Source organism: Manacus candei, unplaced genomic scaffold (assembly GCF_025592945.1).
Source record: "Manacus candei isolate 608988 ecotype Guabito, Panama unplaced genomic scaffold, ASM2559294v1 h1tg000015l, whole genome shotgun sequence".
Classification (NCBI taxonomy): Eukaryota; Metazoa; Chordata; class Aves; order Passeriformes; family Pipridae; genus Manacus; species Manacus candei.
In genome coordinates this window covers 7,580,280-7,601,635 of record NW_026138063.1, presented here as the reverse complement: position 1 = coordinate 7,601,635, position 21,356 = coordinate 7,580,280, and the positions used below count along the sequence as shown (strand labels likewise).

Sequence of the window (21,356 nt, the reverse complement as noted above, 5' to 3'; positions counted from 1 at the left end):
AAAGGGACCACAATAGAAAAATGTTTTCAAAGCATTTTAGGCAAGTGAACCTTGTGTGATTAAATATGCACTGTAACAAAACAGACTTCCACATTCATAAATAGAGCAGAGTCACAAAGAGCATGGGTCCTGGCACTCATCTTTTTCTAAGCTGTAAAGAATTTGCCTTTGTATTTATGGTACAGAATTACACATCAATGTTTTCTGTGCCACTCGTCATTGCATTTTTTAAATTACACTATAACTGAGCAATAAATATAATGCATTGATTCCAGATTAGAACTAGATGGAGAGAGAAACAATCTCGTTGAGACTTCTTCTTGTGAAGAGCGAGAGCAAAGGCAGAGTTTACACCTGTGGAAGCACAGCACTGTGAGTGTGGCTTGGACTGAAACATATTTGAAGAGCAGCTCCTGAAGCAGAAACCCCTGCCATCCATCCCTCTCTGCATTTGTCTCTCTCCATCTCTCCCCTGCACCGACTGCTGCTTTGCCAGCTTTCTCACTGGCCAGTGCCAAGTGATTTAGCCCCTGCTAAGGAAAAAGGCAAAATCTGGATCTATCTGGCTTTACTGGATCCTGTCAAATCCTGCCATAATGTGCATCAATATGCCATTGCATCAACAAATTGTGAAATGAATGCACCTGCTTCTGATGCATTAGGGAAAATGCCTATTCCAATACACGCTGTACTATTAATCTCATATCTAACATTTGGATCTTGATAAATTCTATTCCAAAAATAACATATCACAAAAAATAAAATATTATGAATAATTACTTATGTAATTATTCATACTACAAATGTACTTTTTCATATTCTGCAGGAAAAACTTAAATCATGATGCATGTACTTAGGTTTAGAAAAAATAGATATTGCCGCAACACTGGTGTTGACAAATTTCCCCCAGCTTCCCCCCTGAGAAAAACACAGAAGACTTGTACTTAAAACAACAATAAAAAAAGACATTTTCATGTGCTTTAGAAACATTCAGATACTATAAACCTGCACACTAACACAGGAATGGATAATCTGGATCTACTGTAGCCAGAGTGAAAAACTGCACCTTCAAGATTACTAAAAGCTTAAGAGTCTAATAAATCTGTTCAACAAACAGCAAAGGCACCAGGACTCCAGGTTTAAATAGGACTCGCTTTTTTCATCTAGACCTAAACTTTCTTCTAAATTGAGCCCAAAAGCAGTCAGATATTTATATCTAAAAATATGTACTTTGTATTTTGTATTTCAAGTGAAACCACTATAATTCAAGTTTGATACTTCCATCTTAGTGCAGTCACCTTTTGTATTACACAGTGAAGTTTTACAGTAATATATGTCTAACATGTATGGACAATCCCAAAGTAGTATTTTAAGCTCATCAGCCCTTAATTGAGGTTTTCAAAGCAGCTTAAGGGATTTAGACAAAAAATACTCATTTCTTATTTCCTTTTATCACCAATACATGGCTAAACTCCTCGGCTGCTCTGAAAATCTCAGTGAGCTGGATACATATTCATTGGATGTAAGAGAACTGTCACTTTTGCTATCTATCTAAAAGATAAAACCTTTAAGCTTAAGTGAAAAAAATAATTGGATAGATTTTGCTTGTACCGTCACTGACGACTTTACGAAGTCGTGTTCTGCAAAACCCCATTTTTTAACTGAATGGGAACAGTTCAAAAAAGCTTATTTAGTCAGCTGAAATGAGAGCTGTGATGATACAAATGTGCTGGTTTCAGGAATAAGAAATCTATTTTGCATTGCTCTAGTGCTGGAACATGCTTAAGATTGGATTGCTCTGGTCTAGCAGAAGCATCATAAAGTTTTGTATAGTTTAATAGTAAAACTTGGCAGCTCTGAGCCAAGAAATTACAAAATCTAGCAAATTCCAGCCGCTGGATGTTTTCTGTGCTGCTGAGTATAGATACGCTGGGCAGGACAGAAATTTGCAATGAAACTGAAGCAGCTGCCCCTTTTAGCAGATTAGAAGTTAAAGGTTTGAGCTGGGGGAAGAGGAGCAAAAAGCTGGATTCAAGATGATGCAAGTGTCTCCTGCAGGATTTAGCCAGGCCTGTTGTGCCAGTTTGCAAGGTCAGAATTTTGCATGTACGGGCCAGTGCCAGATTTTTGCCTATATAAGAGTGTCTTTGGTAAGCACTGAAAAATGCTACCAAGCAATGCTACCGAGCCGGAATGAAAGTCTCCTGATCCTTTCTGGGAATCACAACCCATCACGTTTGCTTTTCATACGCACAGCTCAAGGTAGGGCCCGGCCCGAGCATATCACTGAAATCCGGTTAATTGCGGCCGGGGAGCGGCGGGGAAGGGCTGGGAGGGAACCCGGCTTTGGAGGCAGCGACCATTCCCGGGATGCGCTCCCTGCGCGGTCCCTCTCCCTCCACGCCGGGAGGTAAAACTCGCGGCTCCGCGTGCCACATCCAGGTTTTGCAGTGTCCTGGCTCCGGGACGCTCCGATTTTTGTTGTTGTTGTTGTTGCTATGCTTTAGTAGGGTTTTTTTCCGTGGTTTTCTTTTTTGTTTGTTGTTTTTTTTGTTTTGTTTTGTTTTTTGGGGGGTTGTTTTTGTTTTTGTTTTTTTTGTTTAATGCCTGCAGCGGGAGCCGGCAGCCCCCGGCGGGGCGGTGGGACCGGGGCAGCGCGGCTCCCCCGAGACCCCGGCGGGCTCCGCCCGATGGCCACGGGGCTCCGCGCGTTCCCTGGATGCTGCTCTGCGGAGGGAGGGAGGGAGGGAAGGAGGGAAGGAGGGAGGGGAGAGGGGAGGAGAGAAGGAAGGAGGGAGGAGGGAAGGGGGGAGGGAGGGAAGGAGGCCGGGGCTGGCGGCGGGAGGCGGGGAGGGCGGCCGGGGCCGGGGCCGCCAGGCCGGGGCGGCTGCAGCGGGACGAGGCGCGGAGCGGAGCGGAGCGGGCGGCGGGCGAGGCCCGGCAGCAGCGGCGGCCCCGCTCCGCCCCGCGGAGCTCCCACCCGGCGGCCCCGCGGCCGCCCGGGTCCGCCCGAGTCCGCCCGGGTCCGCCCGGGTCCGCCCGGGTCCGCCCGCCTCCCCAGCACCCCGCCGGGAGGAACAGCTCCCGAGCAGTTCGCAGCTCCGCATCCGAGAGGGAAACACAGCCAGAGAGGCGCGGAGGGGAGAGGAGTGCGGCGAGCAGCTCTGGGTTACTGAAACCAGTACAGGAGCTGCCAGGACAAACTGAGCTTTTGCCAAAAATAGCTCTTTCAGGGTTAGGTTTTTTTTTTTTTGGCTTTTTTTTTTTTTTTTCCTTTCTTGTAGTCGAGCGCGAGCAGAAGTGCCCCAGCCCCAGCGCACACCCAACCTGTCGGCCTGAGGGGCAGCTGAAGCAGCCAGAGCAGAATGTACCAGGGACACATGCAGGTAAGCGGCTCCGAGCAGGATGGATGGAGAGGGGAAGCCTCGGAACGGGCTCCGCTGAAACGCGGCTCCGTGAAGTTTCAATGGGTTGAGCGGAGGGGAGATGCCACCCTGGCACTATGCAACAAGTGACCTGGTGCAATGTGACCGTGACACTCCAGCTCAGGGCTAAAGGGAGCAGCTTGCCTGGGGCTGGCACTGCTCGAGGGGGAGGATGGTAAAAGGGTTCTGTCAACTTTGTAACTAGGTGAAGTTCTGTGTGTGTTTATCCATGTATGATGCCTGCTTGTTCAAACAGATTCAAGGGAGTATTCCAGGGCAAACATTGTTATGGCATGCCTTAAGTGACACATGTCTCCTGCCATCCTCTTGATGCATCTCTTCCTGTATGTCAAGTGAAGGGCAAACAATAAGGGAAAAGACAGAGCACTTGCTTTGCAAAATCTGCAAAGGTTTCACACCACACTAAAACCGTCGATTTGCACAGTGCGTTGTGTTTAAAGGTGATGGATTTGTATTCTTCCCTCCCAACACGGGATGAGGATTGATTTTGCTAAGCCCCAGAATGACTTTGTAGAATGAATTCAAACACATGGCTAAGAGACTTTAACATTTCAGGCAGAAATATTTTCTCATGATCCTATTGATCCTACATCGCCTCGGCAGAATACGCCTCTCCTCGATAAAACACACAACTGCCTTGGACGTGATGGCTTTAACCTTGACTCCCGCTCTCCTTCACATGGTTCTTCCTTGGAAAGCCAAGCCTGTTTTGAAGGAGGAAGTGCCAAAGGGGAGTAAAGGTTTACACTCATCTTCCAAATTCAGTTTCTTTGCTTTGGACCCAATCTGGCTTTATGTTCACTGCCAGGAACGATGAAATGCTTTTATCACATACAGTGGCACCTTGCATGTGGTGGTGTTTGCACTAAGGCTGTTTACAGAGAAACTGCAGCTTTACCAAGTGCAAGCTGACCACTTCTGTTTGGCGTGATTCTGCACAGCATTTGAATATCTGCTGAATGATCACCGGTGACATTAAACTTCAGTCAATGTCAGATGCAGGGTTGTGTGCGATATATGTGAATTAAGCGAGGACTCTGATTCAGCACTGCTTTCCAGAACTGAATTATACCAGTTACTCTTTCATGTTTGTGTTATCTGACCCAACAATGATAAATAATGTGTCATAATACTGCTTGTAATAGGAGAGCAAACAGGTTGTTTGAACAAGATATGTAATCAATGGAGGGAGTATACGTATTACCATTTATTTCTGAAAATAAGGTTAAAACACAAAACCAATCCTATAACTAACGATACTGAGTTGGACATTGCCAAATAGGTATTTACACCCTTAAGAAAGCAGAAGATCTATGCTATGAGTTATAGACTGCAACAAATGTACAACACTTTATAAAAGGAAATCTAACGGAATCTTGAGGTGCCTGTCAGCGCTTTAAATTTTCTGAGTCATTAAAAGACTGAAATCAAACTTGCAATAGGAAAATAAGGTCAAAACATGCAAATGTGTTGTGACTAATGTCCTTTAATTTTTTTCTTTCAAAATATTTTGATTTTTCTAGCCCAAATATAATCAAATTCTAATCAAATTCTCTTAAAAAGCTTGCTGAACTAAAAATACTATTCCTATTGAGTACACTTATTGTTAAAAATAAAAACTCACCTGAGTTCATCACCCAAACTTTTTAATATATCTGTGTCCTAACAGGACATAAATGTTCTTCAAATAACACCTAAAAAGCCTAAAGCCTTAGGAGAGATTTTTATGTTTAGTTATATCTTCAATTCACTCTTTAAGTGAGTCAGACAAAGACAATACAGGGCTGATTTCTTTGCAATGAAATGGTCTACTGCAATGTTTATTAAACCATGTGGGAACATAAACTGTCAAAGTTACCATACAGTATTAAACCACACGCTAAGTACTGTATCAAACCACACACTAATAAAAATGTAGGCACATTCTAAGCATTACAGGTCCTTTCTCGCTATCCAAGACTTTCTTGTAAGTCTTCTACTAATTTAGGGAAAATTAATTGCAATTACAGCCAATCTAAAATAAGGTGAACCATAAAACCAATCCAAATTTGGGTAGATCAAGTCAGACACATAAGTCAGCACCTAGACTCCTAAACAAAAGTAATCTCATATTTAAAGCACCGAGCACTTTCAGAACTTACGCTTCTTTGAGAGAAACTGGAGTATTTATTTAGCTTGGTACTTAAGCATCTAACTTCATACATCCAAATGTAAAGTGATGTGCCAATATATAATACCTGTTCCTACAGTTTTGAAAGTTATAGTGATCAAATGTAGGATTTGCCAGTCATAATTTCCCTTTTTTCTAGTGTTTTGTTCTCAAATGTAGAAGTAAAATCTGCAGAATTAATTCCATAGTCCAATTACTTTAAAAGATGTTTACAGAGCCCATGTTTTACTAATAACCTGCTGTAACTCAGCTAATTCTTGGAATACTTCTGGAAGGGGATAACATTAGCAACTGTAACAAGGTAATAAGCATAATTACAGAGATTGGGAATTGACCTATCTTGGATAGGCATCAAGCATTAGCAGCTTCAGTGGGGAATTTCTAACTAAGCTCAATAAATTCTGCAAGTGTACATGAAATATAATTTGCATTTAAGCACTGCTGAAGTCCAGCACCTCAAGTACTTTACAACAGGCCACAACGTGTCTATCTCTTCTTAATTCTTAGTGTATAGTACAGATTAAGCTTATTGGGTTGTTTTTTTTTCTGAATCCCAGAAAGTCACTTTATTCATTCCGAAGACGTAGGTTTAGATTTCTCTCTTACTGTTTTGCAAATGAAGCCTCACAACACAGAAATGCTAGAGAGGTCCTAAGCTCAAATTCCAAAGACAGCTAAAAAAAATCTAAAAAGAAGGTGTGTCCTGTCTATCCATTTCCAGGTACCTTTCTGTGAGATCAGCTGTTGCATTACTCGGGCACCATGCGCTTCCACGTAAAACACAGGTAGAAAGGAGAAGCTGCCTTCCACAGGGCCAGCACCACAAACAGAAATAAGATGCAACACAGTGCCACAGGAGCTCTTTTAAAGCTATTTCACCGCCATAATAAGCTTAAGCATCTGATTTAGCCCTATTTACCAACCAGTTCAGTTTATGCAGCGACCATTTAAAGCAGAGCGGGGACTGACATTGGTCCTAAGGCATGAGCTGCCTCCTGGAGCCTGCCCCCTCGAGGTGAGGCTTTTGCATGAAAAAGAACTTCAGATGAGGTGCACAGATTGTTTGTCTACAAACACACCAGTTATGTCAGAAGTCCTGTTTAATTCAGTAAATGTAGTCTCTGACAGGATGAAACCTGATGGATACTGAAGCACACCCTGGGATTCACAGATAAGGCGAAAGAACCAGGTCTAGATTCTAAACTGGACAAGGTGAAAGAGAGAGTTTTCCTCTCTTGGGACAATGTGTGCAATCCAAAGTGTACTGTTTTTCATCTTCTTCAACAAAACAGTAGCAGACCAGATGGAAGCAGAACATAAGCTGAGTTCAACCCCCAATCACTGCTGCAAAATGTCTGTCATTTTAACAACCAACAATAAGAAGTTTTAAAGTTTTTATAGTATATTATATACCTGATACCAGTCCCTCCCTTTGACTTTAATGGAAGTTCCATAAATGAGTGGAGGGTAAATTGCAATCATTTTCAGCAGCATTTGGCTTCCTATGAAGTTCAAAATAAATGCCTTCAACACTGTTTGCCTTGATGCTGTATATAGTCAGCTTTCCCCAGCACAAATGCTTGAACAGAAGAAGTGCTTTGCCAAATGTTGGCATGGGATTTTATATATGGCAGTGTTATGTTTCAAGATGGCTTAATTTAGACAAAGCAGAAATCTTGACCACACATGGCTATCAGAGTTCCTCTGGCGCTTTCTCGCAAGAACAGGCTTGTTAGTCACGATGCCTTGGCCAAGTTCCAGATCAGATAGTTTGTCTTCTAAACTTTTAATTGCATAGGCAATCAACTTCATGCCCTTAATTCTTGTGTTGAGTTTTTTATTATCAAAGATATTTAATATTCTACCACTGACATTTCATATTTACATGAAATAACCCATATTCATCATTCACATTTCAGTAAGATTTCAGTTCTCAAACATGCACCTATATGATAGTAGTGGGTCAACAGAAAAATAAGTATGTACACGTGGAAATTCTTGCAAGATGAAACCTCAAGGGCTTCACATGTTTTAGTGGGCCTGAAAAGTGTTGCTAAATATTTTATAAAAAACATTTTTGCACTGATTTCTCAACACTTAAGACACATCTAACTCACTGGGAAAAAGGGAAACAGAACAGTCTTAAGATTTGCTGCAGATGCAAGTCACATTTCAGCTTACTTGGTAACCTATTAAAAATACTGTAATATTGGTGGCTACCTAAAATAAATGAACCCCAAGCTATTAATCAGTTATGAATAAGAAAAAAGTCATATGCATTTTTAGGTTAATAAAACAGCTCACAAAGAATACACACAATGTAAACTTGAATTAATGTTAAATTCCATCTCTGCTCAGCTGTTAAGTTTAACATAAACTTAATAACTTCAAGCTACAAAATTCTAAAAATGTGGGCACATAGTTGGAATGCTAACTGATCCCTAGTGATGGCAATGAACCATAACTCCTAATCTAGCTAAAATTGTTTTAAGATAAACTGATAATTTTTTATTATTACAACCCTTTTCTAAAAGTACTCTCAACAGTAGGGTAGTCTTTATGTTGGTATGTTTTCCATTTTGTCTTGGTATTTTCCAATTAATTCACTAGCAGCTTTACAAGTTTTGAACAGCAGATTATGAAGTGCTTGTAAATGAAAAAAGCTAAAAATAATGAGCTCACTTTCATAGAAGGAAGTTCATTCAAAGAAAGCAGGTGATATACTGCGTTTGGCGAAGGCACATTCCAAAACTGTACAAATTGTGAGCATTTGTAATGCTGGTAGAGAGAAGTGTTCCTTGAAGCTGTTAGGCAGTTTTGCAAGAGCCTAGCAGAAAATCTTGTAAAGGCTCGGAAATTCTTGGCACATGGTATATTTTTACTGGATGTAAATTAAGGAGAACTCTTACTAACTAAGGATCCACCCCTCTATTCTGGAATTAAATTCATTCAAAACATAGAAAAACAACAGTCTCTAGCACTGACATATATTTATATAAATGTCAGTCTAAACCCAGTATATAGCTTTCACTAAAGAGGCACTATTTACTCAAGAATCATCCTAGGGTTTTTTTTCTACCACTACTGTCACAATTTTCTATGCAAAGGAGGAGTATAAAAGGTTGGGATAAACTCCACAAGTTATATCAGGATGAATTGTCCAAACAGAACAAGGTGCAGGAAAGGATGGAAAAGTAAGGTAATCACACAGACAAATTTAGAGGTCCCATTAGGAAATGCAGTCTCATAAACAGATCTGTAGAATAATTTGTAATTTATAATAATCTTGTTTCTAAGCAAGCTGATTATCCAGAAGCTTTAAAAAAAAGAGGTTGATGTATAAAGCAGGTCCGTTTACAACCATCTGTTCAGCTTAAGTTGCTACCCTTTTTGCAATAGTTAAAAATGAAAACGGTAAAAAAGGTGGAATAGTACTTAGAATTAATCTACTCAGCATAGGAATTAGGTACTAGTTATTTGTATATCACCGAGTCTTAAGTTTGCATAGTCTATTTCAGAAATAGCTGATCCTGCAAAACTGAAAGAAGTACTTGTCTTCCAAATCAGGTGTCATGACATGTAAACTAGCAGGTCACTTTCTGTAATTATGCATTTTCATCATTGTCCAATAGCATTGCTAACAAAATGCCTAAGGACCATAAAGAGCATATTCAGCAAATTCTTCTACCAGGTTAGGATTATTGTGACCAGTCTAATATTTCATTGCTTTCCTCTCAGGCCTTTGAAATTCTGAGTCACTGGTACATGAGTTTTACTTCCAGTGGTTTATTTGCATATAAATAAAGTCAATTCTAAAATATCAAGTAACTGAAACTTATTGTACTGAACGGAAAAAAGTCCATGTCTCATCAGATTGCCTATGCCTAGGAACAGAAAACACAACCCAAAGTTTAAGGTCAGCCCCTGAATGCGATTTTCCCAGAGTTTGCACAGTCAGGTCTCAGCATTTCTGCAGTTCCTCACAAACATTTTGTACCAAACTTCCATCAGGTTGGCATAGTAGATGTACACCTTGCCTACCACGCCACTCACACAGATTTGTCACTGTTGCTTCTCTCACTGTCCTATTTGTTCATTTTCTCCTCCTTATCTGAGTTTGAAGGCTTTCATGAGACGTTTTGCCTCCTGCTACATTTGTGCCGTGGTTTCATTTCTGCTGCCCACAGTAGGGCAGCCAAGCTCAGCCAGGTCATGACTGCTGCGAGCAACAGGGTCTGAGTCACCTCTCAGCAGCACTTGGTCACAAGGCAAAGATGCCCCACAGTGAAGTTCACTGCCACGAGCAGAACGGAGCAAACTGATGGTGGAGGACTTTGCTGCCAGCAGAGCTCCCTGCTCACACACTGTATCTAGATCAGGAAACAACAGGGGAACACCACGAAAGGGGAAGTAGCCAGCTTTAAAAAAACAACCTGACTTTTTGCCTACGGTCACTACAGTGTGTTTGCAGGGAGGCCTATGTCCATGGACTCGCTTTTCTCACATGCTTGTCTATTTTGGCAACACCTACAGAAAAAGAACCACGCTACAGTCTTTGTGACTTTCTCTGTAAAATAGGGAACACTCTCCTGCTTCATGTTCACTTGTCTTAGAGCAGTCTACTGCCTTCTGGTGACTTGGACTGTTAATTTCGTGTCATTTCCTTAAAACACCTCTTGTCCTAATATGGATGTTGAATTTAATACAAATTACCAACACCTTTGGACAGTATTTTCCAATAAACATAAAAAATAACAGCTATGCATTTAGAACAACAAAACCATATGTGATAAGAAAAGAATTGTGCAATGAATTCAGACAAACAATCTTTCTTGATCACATTAAGACTTTGTTTCTGTTACAAAATACATAAAAGAAATTCAAATACTCTTATGAGCTGACACTTAGAGATGAGACCTTCAGAATTATTTTTACATTCATTTAATATCAATCATTTGGCTTTATAGACTTCAATAGTTTTCAAAAGCTGGAGACACAAACTTTAAAATTTGCCTTACCAACATTAGGACCAGTTGTATCTTACCTTTACATGAGCACATGTAAGTGGAAATTTCACTGATGTTAAAAAAAAAAAAAAAGAATAATTTCCTTCCAAGAGTTTTCCACATCAGTCCCTGTGTTCCAAATGTCACCAGTTGGGTTCCAAAGTTATAGTGTCAAGTAGGGAGTACACATGTCCTGGACAGAGGCAGGAGAGCTGTCACAAGTGCATTTTCAGATACAACATTTTCTAACTAATAGATTTATCAATAAAAAGGTTCAGGATCTTATTCACTGTTCATTAAAAATCACCTGAGGGGTAACTTGCCCATTTAAGCCTACCCTGAAATATAGGGATATGTTTCTCAGTAAGTAACACTGAATATTAGAGTTTAACTTCACAGAGTTACTTAAAGTCAATTTTGCTAATATTAATATAGGAATAAGCAAAGACTAAAACAAATAAAAGCTTTTTGTGTATTATGTAAGAATGAGAGTAAACATCACATTTTGATACAATAGTAATCTGTCAGAATCTTTTAAAGTCCTGATAGGAAAATCTGAAAAAGAAGGTCTGTATTTGGTATTTTATGTGGAAGAACAGGTAAGAAGAAGGATGGCCCTAGTCTTCACAATGGCCTTGGACACTATTGTCATAGGAACAATGACAGAAATGTCACAGGAGCAATTAATGAAATAAAAAAATATGATTTGACATGTTTCTCATCAAAGTGACAGGTTTTCCTGCTGTCATTCGAGGAAGTTTAACAAGAAATATAATTTTTCAGTTACAGGCTTCAGATGTAGATGAGATCTTTCTTATTTTGCTGTTTTTTGTCTAAGGCTGTTCAAGAACCAAGACAATTTTAAGATGGTTTTGAAAAAGGAATACAAGGAAGAATGTTAGATAAAAGAGAAGAGGAATATTATGGTGTATAACAGAGAAAAACAATGCAAAAGAATGCAAACTAGGAGGGATGCAAACTAGGAAGAATATGTTTTGTTCAGAGCAATAGAAAACATTGTTAATATTACCATTGTACTCAATACAGGTAATGTACACAATGTGGCAAGGTATATACAACTGGAAGGGATGTATAGGATTGCCTGAACCTGTGCAATAAAACAAAGAAATCTGAATTATTACAAAACAGCTGAATACTACATGGAAATGAAAGAACAATTATCCCTGCAGCACTCACAATTAAAGATTATGTGCTGTTCAGGAAAGACACAAAAGCAAAGGTGTTGGTTGTATTAGGAACCTGAATCCCAAGAAAGTGAGAAAAAATGTTGTAAGAAGCTTCAGAACTAATATTTTCAATTGTTAAATTGTTAAGGCTATGCCAGGAACACACAGGGAATGCAGATAAAATGTTCCTCAAAGGCAGAAGGAAAAAGTATGAGTTGCCTAAAAATAAAGCTTATTTAGATCTTTAAAGTATGTTAAAACAACAGTTGAAAGTTTTCAGTTACGTGTGAAGAAGGGTGAGGAGAAGCAAAACATACTCTGTGGCATTTGTGTTATGGATAACCTGATTCATGGTGCAAACCCAAATGGTTGTGAGGGTATGAATTCTGCAGCTGTTACAAATATGTGAAGAAAAAGCTCATGCAGAGGCACTCCATACAGCCTCCATCCCAGACTGCTGATGCAAGTGGTATATTAAATTGAAGACTTGATAGAAAATATGTTATAGTCCACTTGGGAATCTGAACAGAACAAATATATCCAGATTTAAGATAAGATGAGAAAAATGGTGAGACACCTAGCAGCCCAGATACCCAGATGGCTATCCATAATCTTTAAGGTTTTAGGGAACAGACTTTAAGGAAAATTAAACAAACATAGACACACAAAAAAAATGGAAGAAATGCTATTTGCATTTATCAAGAAAAGATAATGTCAGGCTTACTTGACAGCATTTTCTGTTATTGTAGCTGGGATTTCAGGCAAGGGGGGTGTAACTGCCTTGATCTATATGATCGTTGGTAAGCATTTGTTATGGTGCCACGAAAGAAATTATTATTGAAGCTGGAGAAAGTAAAGAATAGTAGTAAATCTGTAAAGAGGACAAGAAACTCATTTGGGGGAAATGAAAAATAAAGTATTAAAGGAATGACTGAGGAAAGCTCAGACTGAGGAAAACTTGATAAGGAAGGTCTTTGTGGATGACTGTTGGAACTGATGTCTGATGTTTCACACATAAATGTACCAGAAACAGGATGGTGGTGACTATGTTGGTTGATTAGTCAGTGCTGGGAAACATCATCAATATTGGGAAACATCACCAGTACTGACAAGTTTCGGGTCACTGTACAGAGGGAACTGTCTGTACTTCAACAATACAAACACATTTAACAGCACAGTGTACTGCTGGTCATCAATAACAAAAAACGTCTACCCTAAGCCATGAACTATCATTTAGAAATTATTAAGAAGAAAGACTTGCACATACCAGATGGCTATAAGTTGTCAATATGATATATCCATAAAAAAGATAGATGTGGTTCTAGTTTTAGAAGAGGTTTTTTTTCCAGAATAGTCAGGAAAATATCCATGCCAATTGATGATGCCACTAACAAATTTTCAGTTGAGAATCTTGTACAGAAGAGAGGCATGAAAACAGGTCCAAAGAAGGATGATGAAGGAGAAGTCTATCTTAGGAGAACAGACCAAAAGATTTTGGCTTATTTTATTGATCAAAATTACAGCTCAGCAGGACCATAATCACAGCATGTAAATGCATCAGGGAGATAAACATGAGATATGGAAAAACCTAAATTAGCTAAGGACAAAACTGGCACGGGAACAAATGGATATTAACTGGCTGTGAATAAATTTAGGTTGAAAATTAGAAGAAGGTTTCTGATCATTAGAGCAGTCAAGACTTCCAGTAGCCTTCCAACTGGAATAGTGGAGGCAAAAAACCTAATTACTTTAAAGATGAAACACAATCAATTTATGAGATATCTGATATGACATGCTTCCTATGGGACCAGAAGATTGAGCCTCAATAACCCAATAGCATCCTCCTTGTCTTCACAGAATCACAGAATAAGGGTGGAAGGGACCACAGTGGGTCACCTGGTCCAACCTCCCTGCTCCAGCAGGGTCATCCCAGAGCACATGGTACAGGATTGCATCCAGATGGTTCTGGGATATCTACAGTGAAGGATTCCAAAACCTCTCTGGGCAACCTGTTCCAGTACATGATCACTGCACAGTAAAGAAGTTCTTTCTCATGTTCAGGTGGACCTTCGTGTGTATCAGTTTTTGCCCATTGCCTCTTGTTCTATTACCTGGCTCCATCCTCTTGGCACCCACCCTTCAGATATTTATACAAACTAATGTTTGTATAAAGCTGCCTCTTTGAAGTCGACTTCAGAAGTCTTTCAAAAGCCTTCTTCTTAAATTTCTTTGACTTCAGCAGAGACAAACCCTGACTTGTTCAGAAAGACCAAAATTCTCAACTTCAAGTCAAAAATCTTCCTATTATGGTTGTAGAGGGCTTGACTGCCTTCACAGCTTCAGTAACCTCCTGCTAAGAGACCCACGCAGGCAGTGACAAATTAGTCTCACTTTGCCTGGTCCAAAACATCATTTTGAGTACTCATAGAGCTGAGCTCTACAGTTTGAATACTCTCTCTGCCAGCTTCCTTATCAACTCTCCCACTCAGCCGAACTCAGAGTTTTGCTTCATATAAAACCTTAATAATCAGAGGAAATGTATTTCCCCCATGCAGCTAAACTCAGTGGTTCATGCTAGAAACATTGAAGCTTTTCACTATCTTGTATTCATGTTCCTGCAAGCAGGCACTGAGGGTTTGAAATCACCAACTGTGTTAACATTGTGTAACAGTAAGCTTAAATTTATTTCAATAATAGCCAAAGTGTGTGTGCATGAGGATCTAAACTAGAATCCATCAGAACTAGGAGGGATATTTTCCCCAGCCTCAGCAGAGCCAGGACACAGTTTTTTCTCCGTACAACCACTTTTTCTTCCTGAGTTCCAAAAATAAGTGCAGTGGTTATTATTTAGAGTATATGGTCTTAAGAGAACTGGGTTCTCTGTTCGCAGTCCCAGTCAGGAAAATGTGCTGAACTCACTTTGGACTGTTCTCTTTGAAGGGATCACAGAACCACATCTTAGAGTCAGTCCTACGTCCCTTCTAGTAAAAGACTAAGTCAGAAAATTATTTCTGGGTTGATTAAGGCTCATGAAACTATTTCAGGATCTGATTGCTGGGGTTCCTGTCCCATCTCAGATCATGATGGCTGTGATTTGCATCCCACAAGGTATCAGGCTGACAGATGTCCATGAACACTCCATCACAGTTTGATAATATCCTGACAGCCTTGCAGCTCTGGGCTGTTGGCAATTGCTCATTGCAGTTTACTGAGCATCAGTCTGCTACTCAGATTTCAGAACTTCAGGAGTCGCACCAGCAAAGAGTTTCCAAATAGGTGAGATCACTGGATAATGGCTAGACAAAGATATGGGAAAACATATTACTAAATGTACTGAGCTGGGAAATAGGGTTATGGCTTGATGAGTTAAGTACATTTTCCTGCCAGTACATGAAAAACAAACACTTATTTCCAAAGTGTTTTATAGTTGTCAAAGAGTAACTCAATTTCACTGCCTTTTTCTCAAGTAGTCACTGACAAATATCAGAAATAAAATTTCAAATGAAATTCCAAGTAATTAACTCAGACTCATTAATCATCAGAGAATAAACCTTTTATTCAGGTTGTTGCACATATATTCTGTGTATTTGCTAAGCACCAAGTGAGGCAATTCTAAGTGAATTTACAAACAAGAGAATTTATTATTCCATCTTGCACACAAACATGCTCAAGTTCCATCCTGTATGAGTGTCATCTGCAGAATTAGAGAGCAGATGATACTGAAGTGTCCAACCAGATGTGATGGACACAGACTAGAGAAATCACATATTGTTGAACCAAAGTTTGTCAGATGGCTAAGATGTGTGTACATACTGTGCCCATGGACAACTGCAATTGGCTGAAGAATTGAAAATACAAAACACAGGAATAGTAAGGGTTTTACTGACTTTTTTACAGCTCTATTCTCAAGGAAATAGAATTCTTGGCTTACACTACTGTACAATAAACAGTCAGGATTATTTTTCAACTATGATGAGTTTGATGCCTGCATGGTGCTTTCAATATATCACTGCCAACAGGCTGTCTTTGTTTTCTGGTTTTTCTAGCTAAATCAACATTTCTAAAAATTAAAATCCCATCCAGCATTTCAGAAGACAAAAAAGTAGTTACTTCACCTACACATTCTTTTGGACAGGAGTCTACAGGGAGCACAAAAGAAACATTTACATTCATCTACAAGTAAAAACTTAACACTGTTCATTTTCTCACTGTGATATTTATATAACACATTCTGGCTTATGTTTTGTTTTGAAACCATTGAGATGACGGCTGAACTGTATTCTCACTTCAGCTGACAATTAAATACACACCTATCAAAGACCTGCTAATAGTTTACACAATACTCTATGTTTACTAGTCAGAGACAATTAAGTGCTCAATTTTTTTCATGGATTTCTTTGACTCTTTCTAGCTGACACTTCTTGAAAAGCAACAAAATTACTGCTTAAGGGTTCAACTACACTTGTCATTTGTTTCTCCTCAATAAAATCATTTTAATAAAGCAAAAGTAAATGTATTACAGACATTACACTTAATTCTGTTCTGAATTATATTTGCAGGTTCTCACTAATTAATAGGAGAAGCCTTTATTTAGTGTATCTGGTTACCATTTGTTTCTCTCCAGCTTTAGTTTTGGGCAGTCTATCAGAATTTGTGTTTATGGGCAGCAAATTTATTTCTGAGATATGAGAAGCATAATTTCCAGAGGAAATCCATTGCAGATTTCTGTCCTATGTCACCTTCTTATTAAACTTAAGTACTGGCAGAGGACTATGGCAGCATGTACTCATGAAGGAAGATTCATTTATGAAGATGCTACTCTGTGTTCATCTACTCCCCATCCAATGAAATCCTGAAGTCCTGGTTCTGCTAAAATCAGTTATAAAGATACCATTAACTTCAGTGTAATTGGGATATTGTTAAGAATCTTTCACAGTAGGAATCACTGTTCCTTGACTCAAAGTAGTCTTAAAAGGAATGTCTTCATTCTGTGAACACAGAGAAAGAGCTTGTGTAGAAGTAGGCTAAATTTTACTTTGAGGATTTGTAACTGTTTACACTCCATTTGTATGCAAGTTCTGTCCAATAACTTTGTGAATCCATGAGTAACCTCCAATGGTTATGGCAGTCTCTCCGTAGTTGAGTTCCTGCTTTGCCATTGCCACAGATTTACTACAGGAACTTGTACAAGGCACTTATTTTTGATGTGACAAAATAAATAAAAGCACTTCCATCATCCCAGGATGTTATCCAGATGTATTAAAACATATAGAAACACATGTTCATCCAGTTAAGGAGACCACTTTTTTTTAATGCCTCAGTGAATTTTTTATTTCTATAAAAATAAAAAGTCATCTTAAAATAACTTTTAAATTTGAATCCAAGCTTTTTGCTAGATTTCACACAGAAATTGCAGTGCAACAGCATGCTACAGGATTCAGTGCTCTCCACAGAGCTGAACTGGTAGGTGAGTTGAAAGATATACAGAGATAACACAATCCCAGATACAAGAGGTTTCTATTCAAAATATGGAAAGAGGCATTTTCAGAACAATTAAGATATTTTAGTCTGCATAACTACATTCAGGTGAAACACTTTAGTTAACATGAGAATTTAAGATTAATACCTTTATATTACCTGGTGCACATCCTTGCCCATGTGATTCTTGGTTTATTAGAGTGTGAAAAAGCAGCAGTGAGAGGGGGCCTGCCACTTGAGGCAGCAATGAGACACACACAGCCCCAGGTGTGTGTTGGAGCACTCCAAAGGCATCCCAGACATCACTCTGGTCACCAGCTGCTTTAACAGCTGATATAAATCTCAGCCCGCCCCATGGGCAGAGGAGGATATATACATTCACTTCCACCCACTTTTCTCAAGCTATGTTAGGAAAGACAGTTTCAACAAAATCAGCTGCTAAAGGCCATCACTTTTGCGTTAAGTAGATCTCGCTTTTGAACACAGTTCTTTGTCATTAGACTGTGTGAGCTGTAGGCTACTGCTTGTACAATCCAAGACCAGCTCTCTGGGGAAGATCACCAATCTCTCAAAAGAGTTAATAAGGAAAGATGTGATACTTGAACCTCAATTCCCTAGGGATTCCTGTTTAGGAAGATAAAGGAGTCATTAATTCTTTTTCCTCATTATGCTATGCTTCCTTTAGAGCTATTACTACTGATGATACCAAAAATTATTGGTAGTGGATCTTAGAGATGGAAAACAGACTAAAATCAAATAGATCTTGAGTTTAGTGGAATAGATCCCTGGAAGCTGCTCAGCTATACCTCACCCTGACATCTGCAGAGGCCCTTTTAGTTCAAGGGATAATAGAAATGTAATTAGAAGAGAACCTGATGGAAGATATTAGAAATATTAGAAATATATAATTATACATGTAATATATGTAATATATGGGAAATAACAGCTAAATAACATAATGTCATAGATTAATAATGAGAAGCTATTTAGGAATAAAAGAATGTGTTTTTTTCACCAAGTGCTGAAACACAGAACGTGCTAAAGACATCCAGACACCATTAAACTCAATCATTTCAAGAGAAAGCTACGCAGCTTTTTTTAGGAAAAAAAGAACGACCAGAGGGCACTGCTGCTGGCTAGGTATTTGTTAATTTTTCATGTGAATTTATTGCATATGTAAGTGATTGAATTAGTAGCACTGACAGGAACCCAGGCACAGTAAAAGCTTCCTGATACTGACACAGCACTGCTGGAGCTGTGCACTCCTGACCATTAGCGGTCCCGCTGTCGGAGCCCTGAGCTCCAGGCGGAGGCTGCGGAGCACACGGGAACGGGACCGAGCGAGGCGTCCGTCCCTGACAAAGCCCGGGATGAGACCACTACATTTTTTTAGATTAATGACCTCGTTTGGACTCTGATGCCAGGCTCCAGGGGAGAAAGTCCAGTGTGAGCTAGTATCATGCTACCAAAATACTGCAAGGTAAGTTTGGGGGGGAAAAAACATTAAGAGGATTTTGCGTTTTGTGGTAAAGAGACTGGACGCAAAAGGGAGTCGGAAACAGGCAGTTTGCAGGAGAGACTGCAAGGTACAGGAATCAGAATGATTTCCCACCTTTGAGAAAAGAGGATCATTTCCAGACACTCAGAGGCTGAGCAGTGAAATCTGGATCTTCTGTCAGCAAGCAGTAGATTGCTTCAGAACAGCGAGGCTTTGAGAGCAAACTAGAGGAATGCAAATTGCATACCTAATAATTTAAGCATGCAAGTGTGTTGCCAAATACTACCATCTAAAAGGAATATAGATATCATGGCTGCTATGAAGTCCTTAGGGAGGCTCATAACCTTTTGGGAACCCTTTCCTTCTTCCCTGCAACATATTAACCTTTTGACCACATCGGTGCTTAGATCTACATAAAGAAATTGTACCCGCAGACAGTTAACAGTTGGGGAGCAGTAGGAACAAAACCGTGCAAAACATCAGGGATGCACAATGTTGTGTGAATTCTGTGTCAAAACCTCATAGCCAAGAATAGATACAGATCTTAAAAAAAAAAAAAAAGGTATTTCAGATGTATTATGAATGTGCAGAGGAGCAGCCACGGGGAAACGTTTCATTGCTGTCTTATAAAAATGTGTTCCTGTAGCGTCGGATTGTGACAACTTATGAGAACGTAATATGAGCCTTTTGTAAGAGTAACACTGCTGGATTTAATGGTGCTGCTAATGGAGTAAGATTTTTCTTGGAGTAAGGGTGCCATAAACCAGCCCTCACTCACCACTTCCTGTTTACTTGCGGTTTATTCTCCAGAGCAATCACATATTTCTCTCACCGGAAACTTCTGCTTGTTACAAAAAAAAAGAGAAAAATCGTTGCTTAATATTTTCCTTTTCATACCATTCATCCTCATAGAGGGATTTCTCTTCAATTCAATTATTTCACATGTATAAGAGTGAACGAATTAACTGTTCTTTGATTAGTGTGGTACTCTGCTCTACTCTGCTGAGTGGTAGAGCTTCACTTAACATGTTCTTTTTCAGTAAGTCTAGACAGGCTCTTCTAAAATTTCATGAAAGTATAATTTGTAATTCATTTGAACAATTTTAGTCACTTAGTAAAGTTGCTTCAATATTTTCTGTTTTATTGAAAGCTATTTCATTGCTGCAAGCAAGGTGTTTTATATTATGATTTTCCACATGGTTGATCCCGAAGGAGAAAACACAAAAAAGTTCCAAATTAAATTCTAATGCAATTTAACAACAACTGTAAGGGAAATGAAGAAATATTTTTTATTAGAACTCTAGAACCTCAGTCTCATGGTACCATGAAAAATGAAGCTGATCATATAGAAGTTTCGACTATTTTAAGTTTTTACCTATATACAAATGTTTCATGAACAGCTGGAGACAAAACCAGGCAGAAGCTCTCATTGAACAACATTGTACCAATGACTAAATTGTAAATAAACATATACTGAGGGGCACAACTAATAGTAAAACCAGCAAATGTTTTTGACATTTGGACCACACTTGCTGTTACAAAATAAGTGTATTCTAATAACTTGACAGATTTTGAGGCTAGAAGGATTCACTTATGTCATATGAAGTGTAACAGTGCAGCTTGACGGACTTCACACACTTGACACAAGTGATCTTCAAGATCACTATTTGAATGAGAACAGCATATACTCTGGAAAAATATCTAGTTTCAGCATAAAGACTGGGAAATCTACTCACTTGCTCAAGATATTGCAGTGGTGATTCTCCAGATTGTTCAAAGCCTTTCATTATAAGGAAAAGGCTTGAAATTATATTTATGGTGTGGATAGTGCAGCTAACTCAGGACCTGTGTAAATAAGCACATGAAAGAATCAGATAAAAGTGTCTCCTTGTTCCCAGCACAGCATTTCAGTTCACTTACAGTGGACAAAAGTGGCAGTTGGAGGAGCTGGAGGAAAAACCCTCAAGGCAACAGCAGCCTCTTGCTATATACAGCACAAAATCATCTTACAGTGTAAAAGTTTCCATTGCCTTTGCAAGAACAAGGATTTCACCTCTAGACTTGTAGGAGGGAATTATGATCAACTTTTAGAAAACAGCTTGGTCACTAAACAGGAAGGCTGCTTTGCAGAGCAAATTTAAAATCAATTCATGTGTATATGTCAGGAGTGTGTATCTCTGTATTGTAGTAAGCAAAATGCAGTCTACCCACTCTGAGGTAGTTTAATCATACTTCTATTTTAACATTTTCTCAGAAAGTTCCTGGCAATGAGAGTTTTCACAGTCCAATTAACACGACAGGGAATGACAGTCTCTAAGCCTGAAAACAATTCTCACAGTAAGCTGGACAATGCTACAGATAAGAAACTCCTCTCTTCCCTGTATATGGAAAGGTAATAAGATTATTCAAGCAGTTGCAAAACACAGAAGAACCATTTTTACCCGCACTAAGAATGGAAGCAAAAGACAAAGAAGTTTGTACTTGTCAGTGAAAGAAATAGGTTAGCATGTGTCCTGATTTGGGAAGAAGAATAATCAATATTTAAAGACACTGAGCAGACTACAGTTGAAG

The 21,356-nt window shown here is 39.2% G+C and overlaps 1 protein-coding gene across 4 annotated transcripts in view; it reads left to right on the top strand.

Annotated features, from left to right (window-relative positions):
• The first annotated feature begins 3,062 nt into the window (after positions 1-3,062).
• PEX5L (peroxisomal biogenesis factor 5 like) overlaps positions 3,063-21,356 on the top strand; it is a 100,264-nt gene continuing 81,970 nt past the window's right edge. For all 4 annotated transcript variants that reach the window (XM_051782263.1, XM_051782262.1, XM_051782261.1 and 1 more), the window contains exon 1: positions 3,063-3,386. In XM_051782263.1, coding sequence (XP_051638223.1) covers positions 3,366-3,386 — 21 coding nt within the window. In that variant the 5' untranslated portion in view covers positions 3,063-3,365. The remainder of the gene's footprint in view (positions 3,387-21,356) is intronic.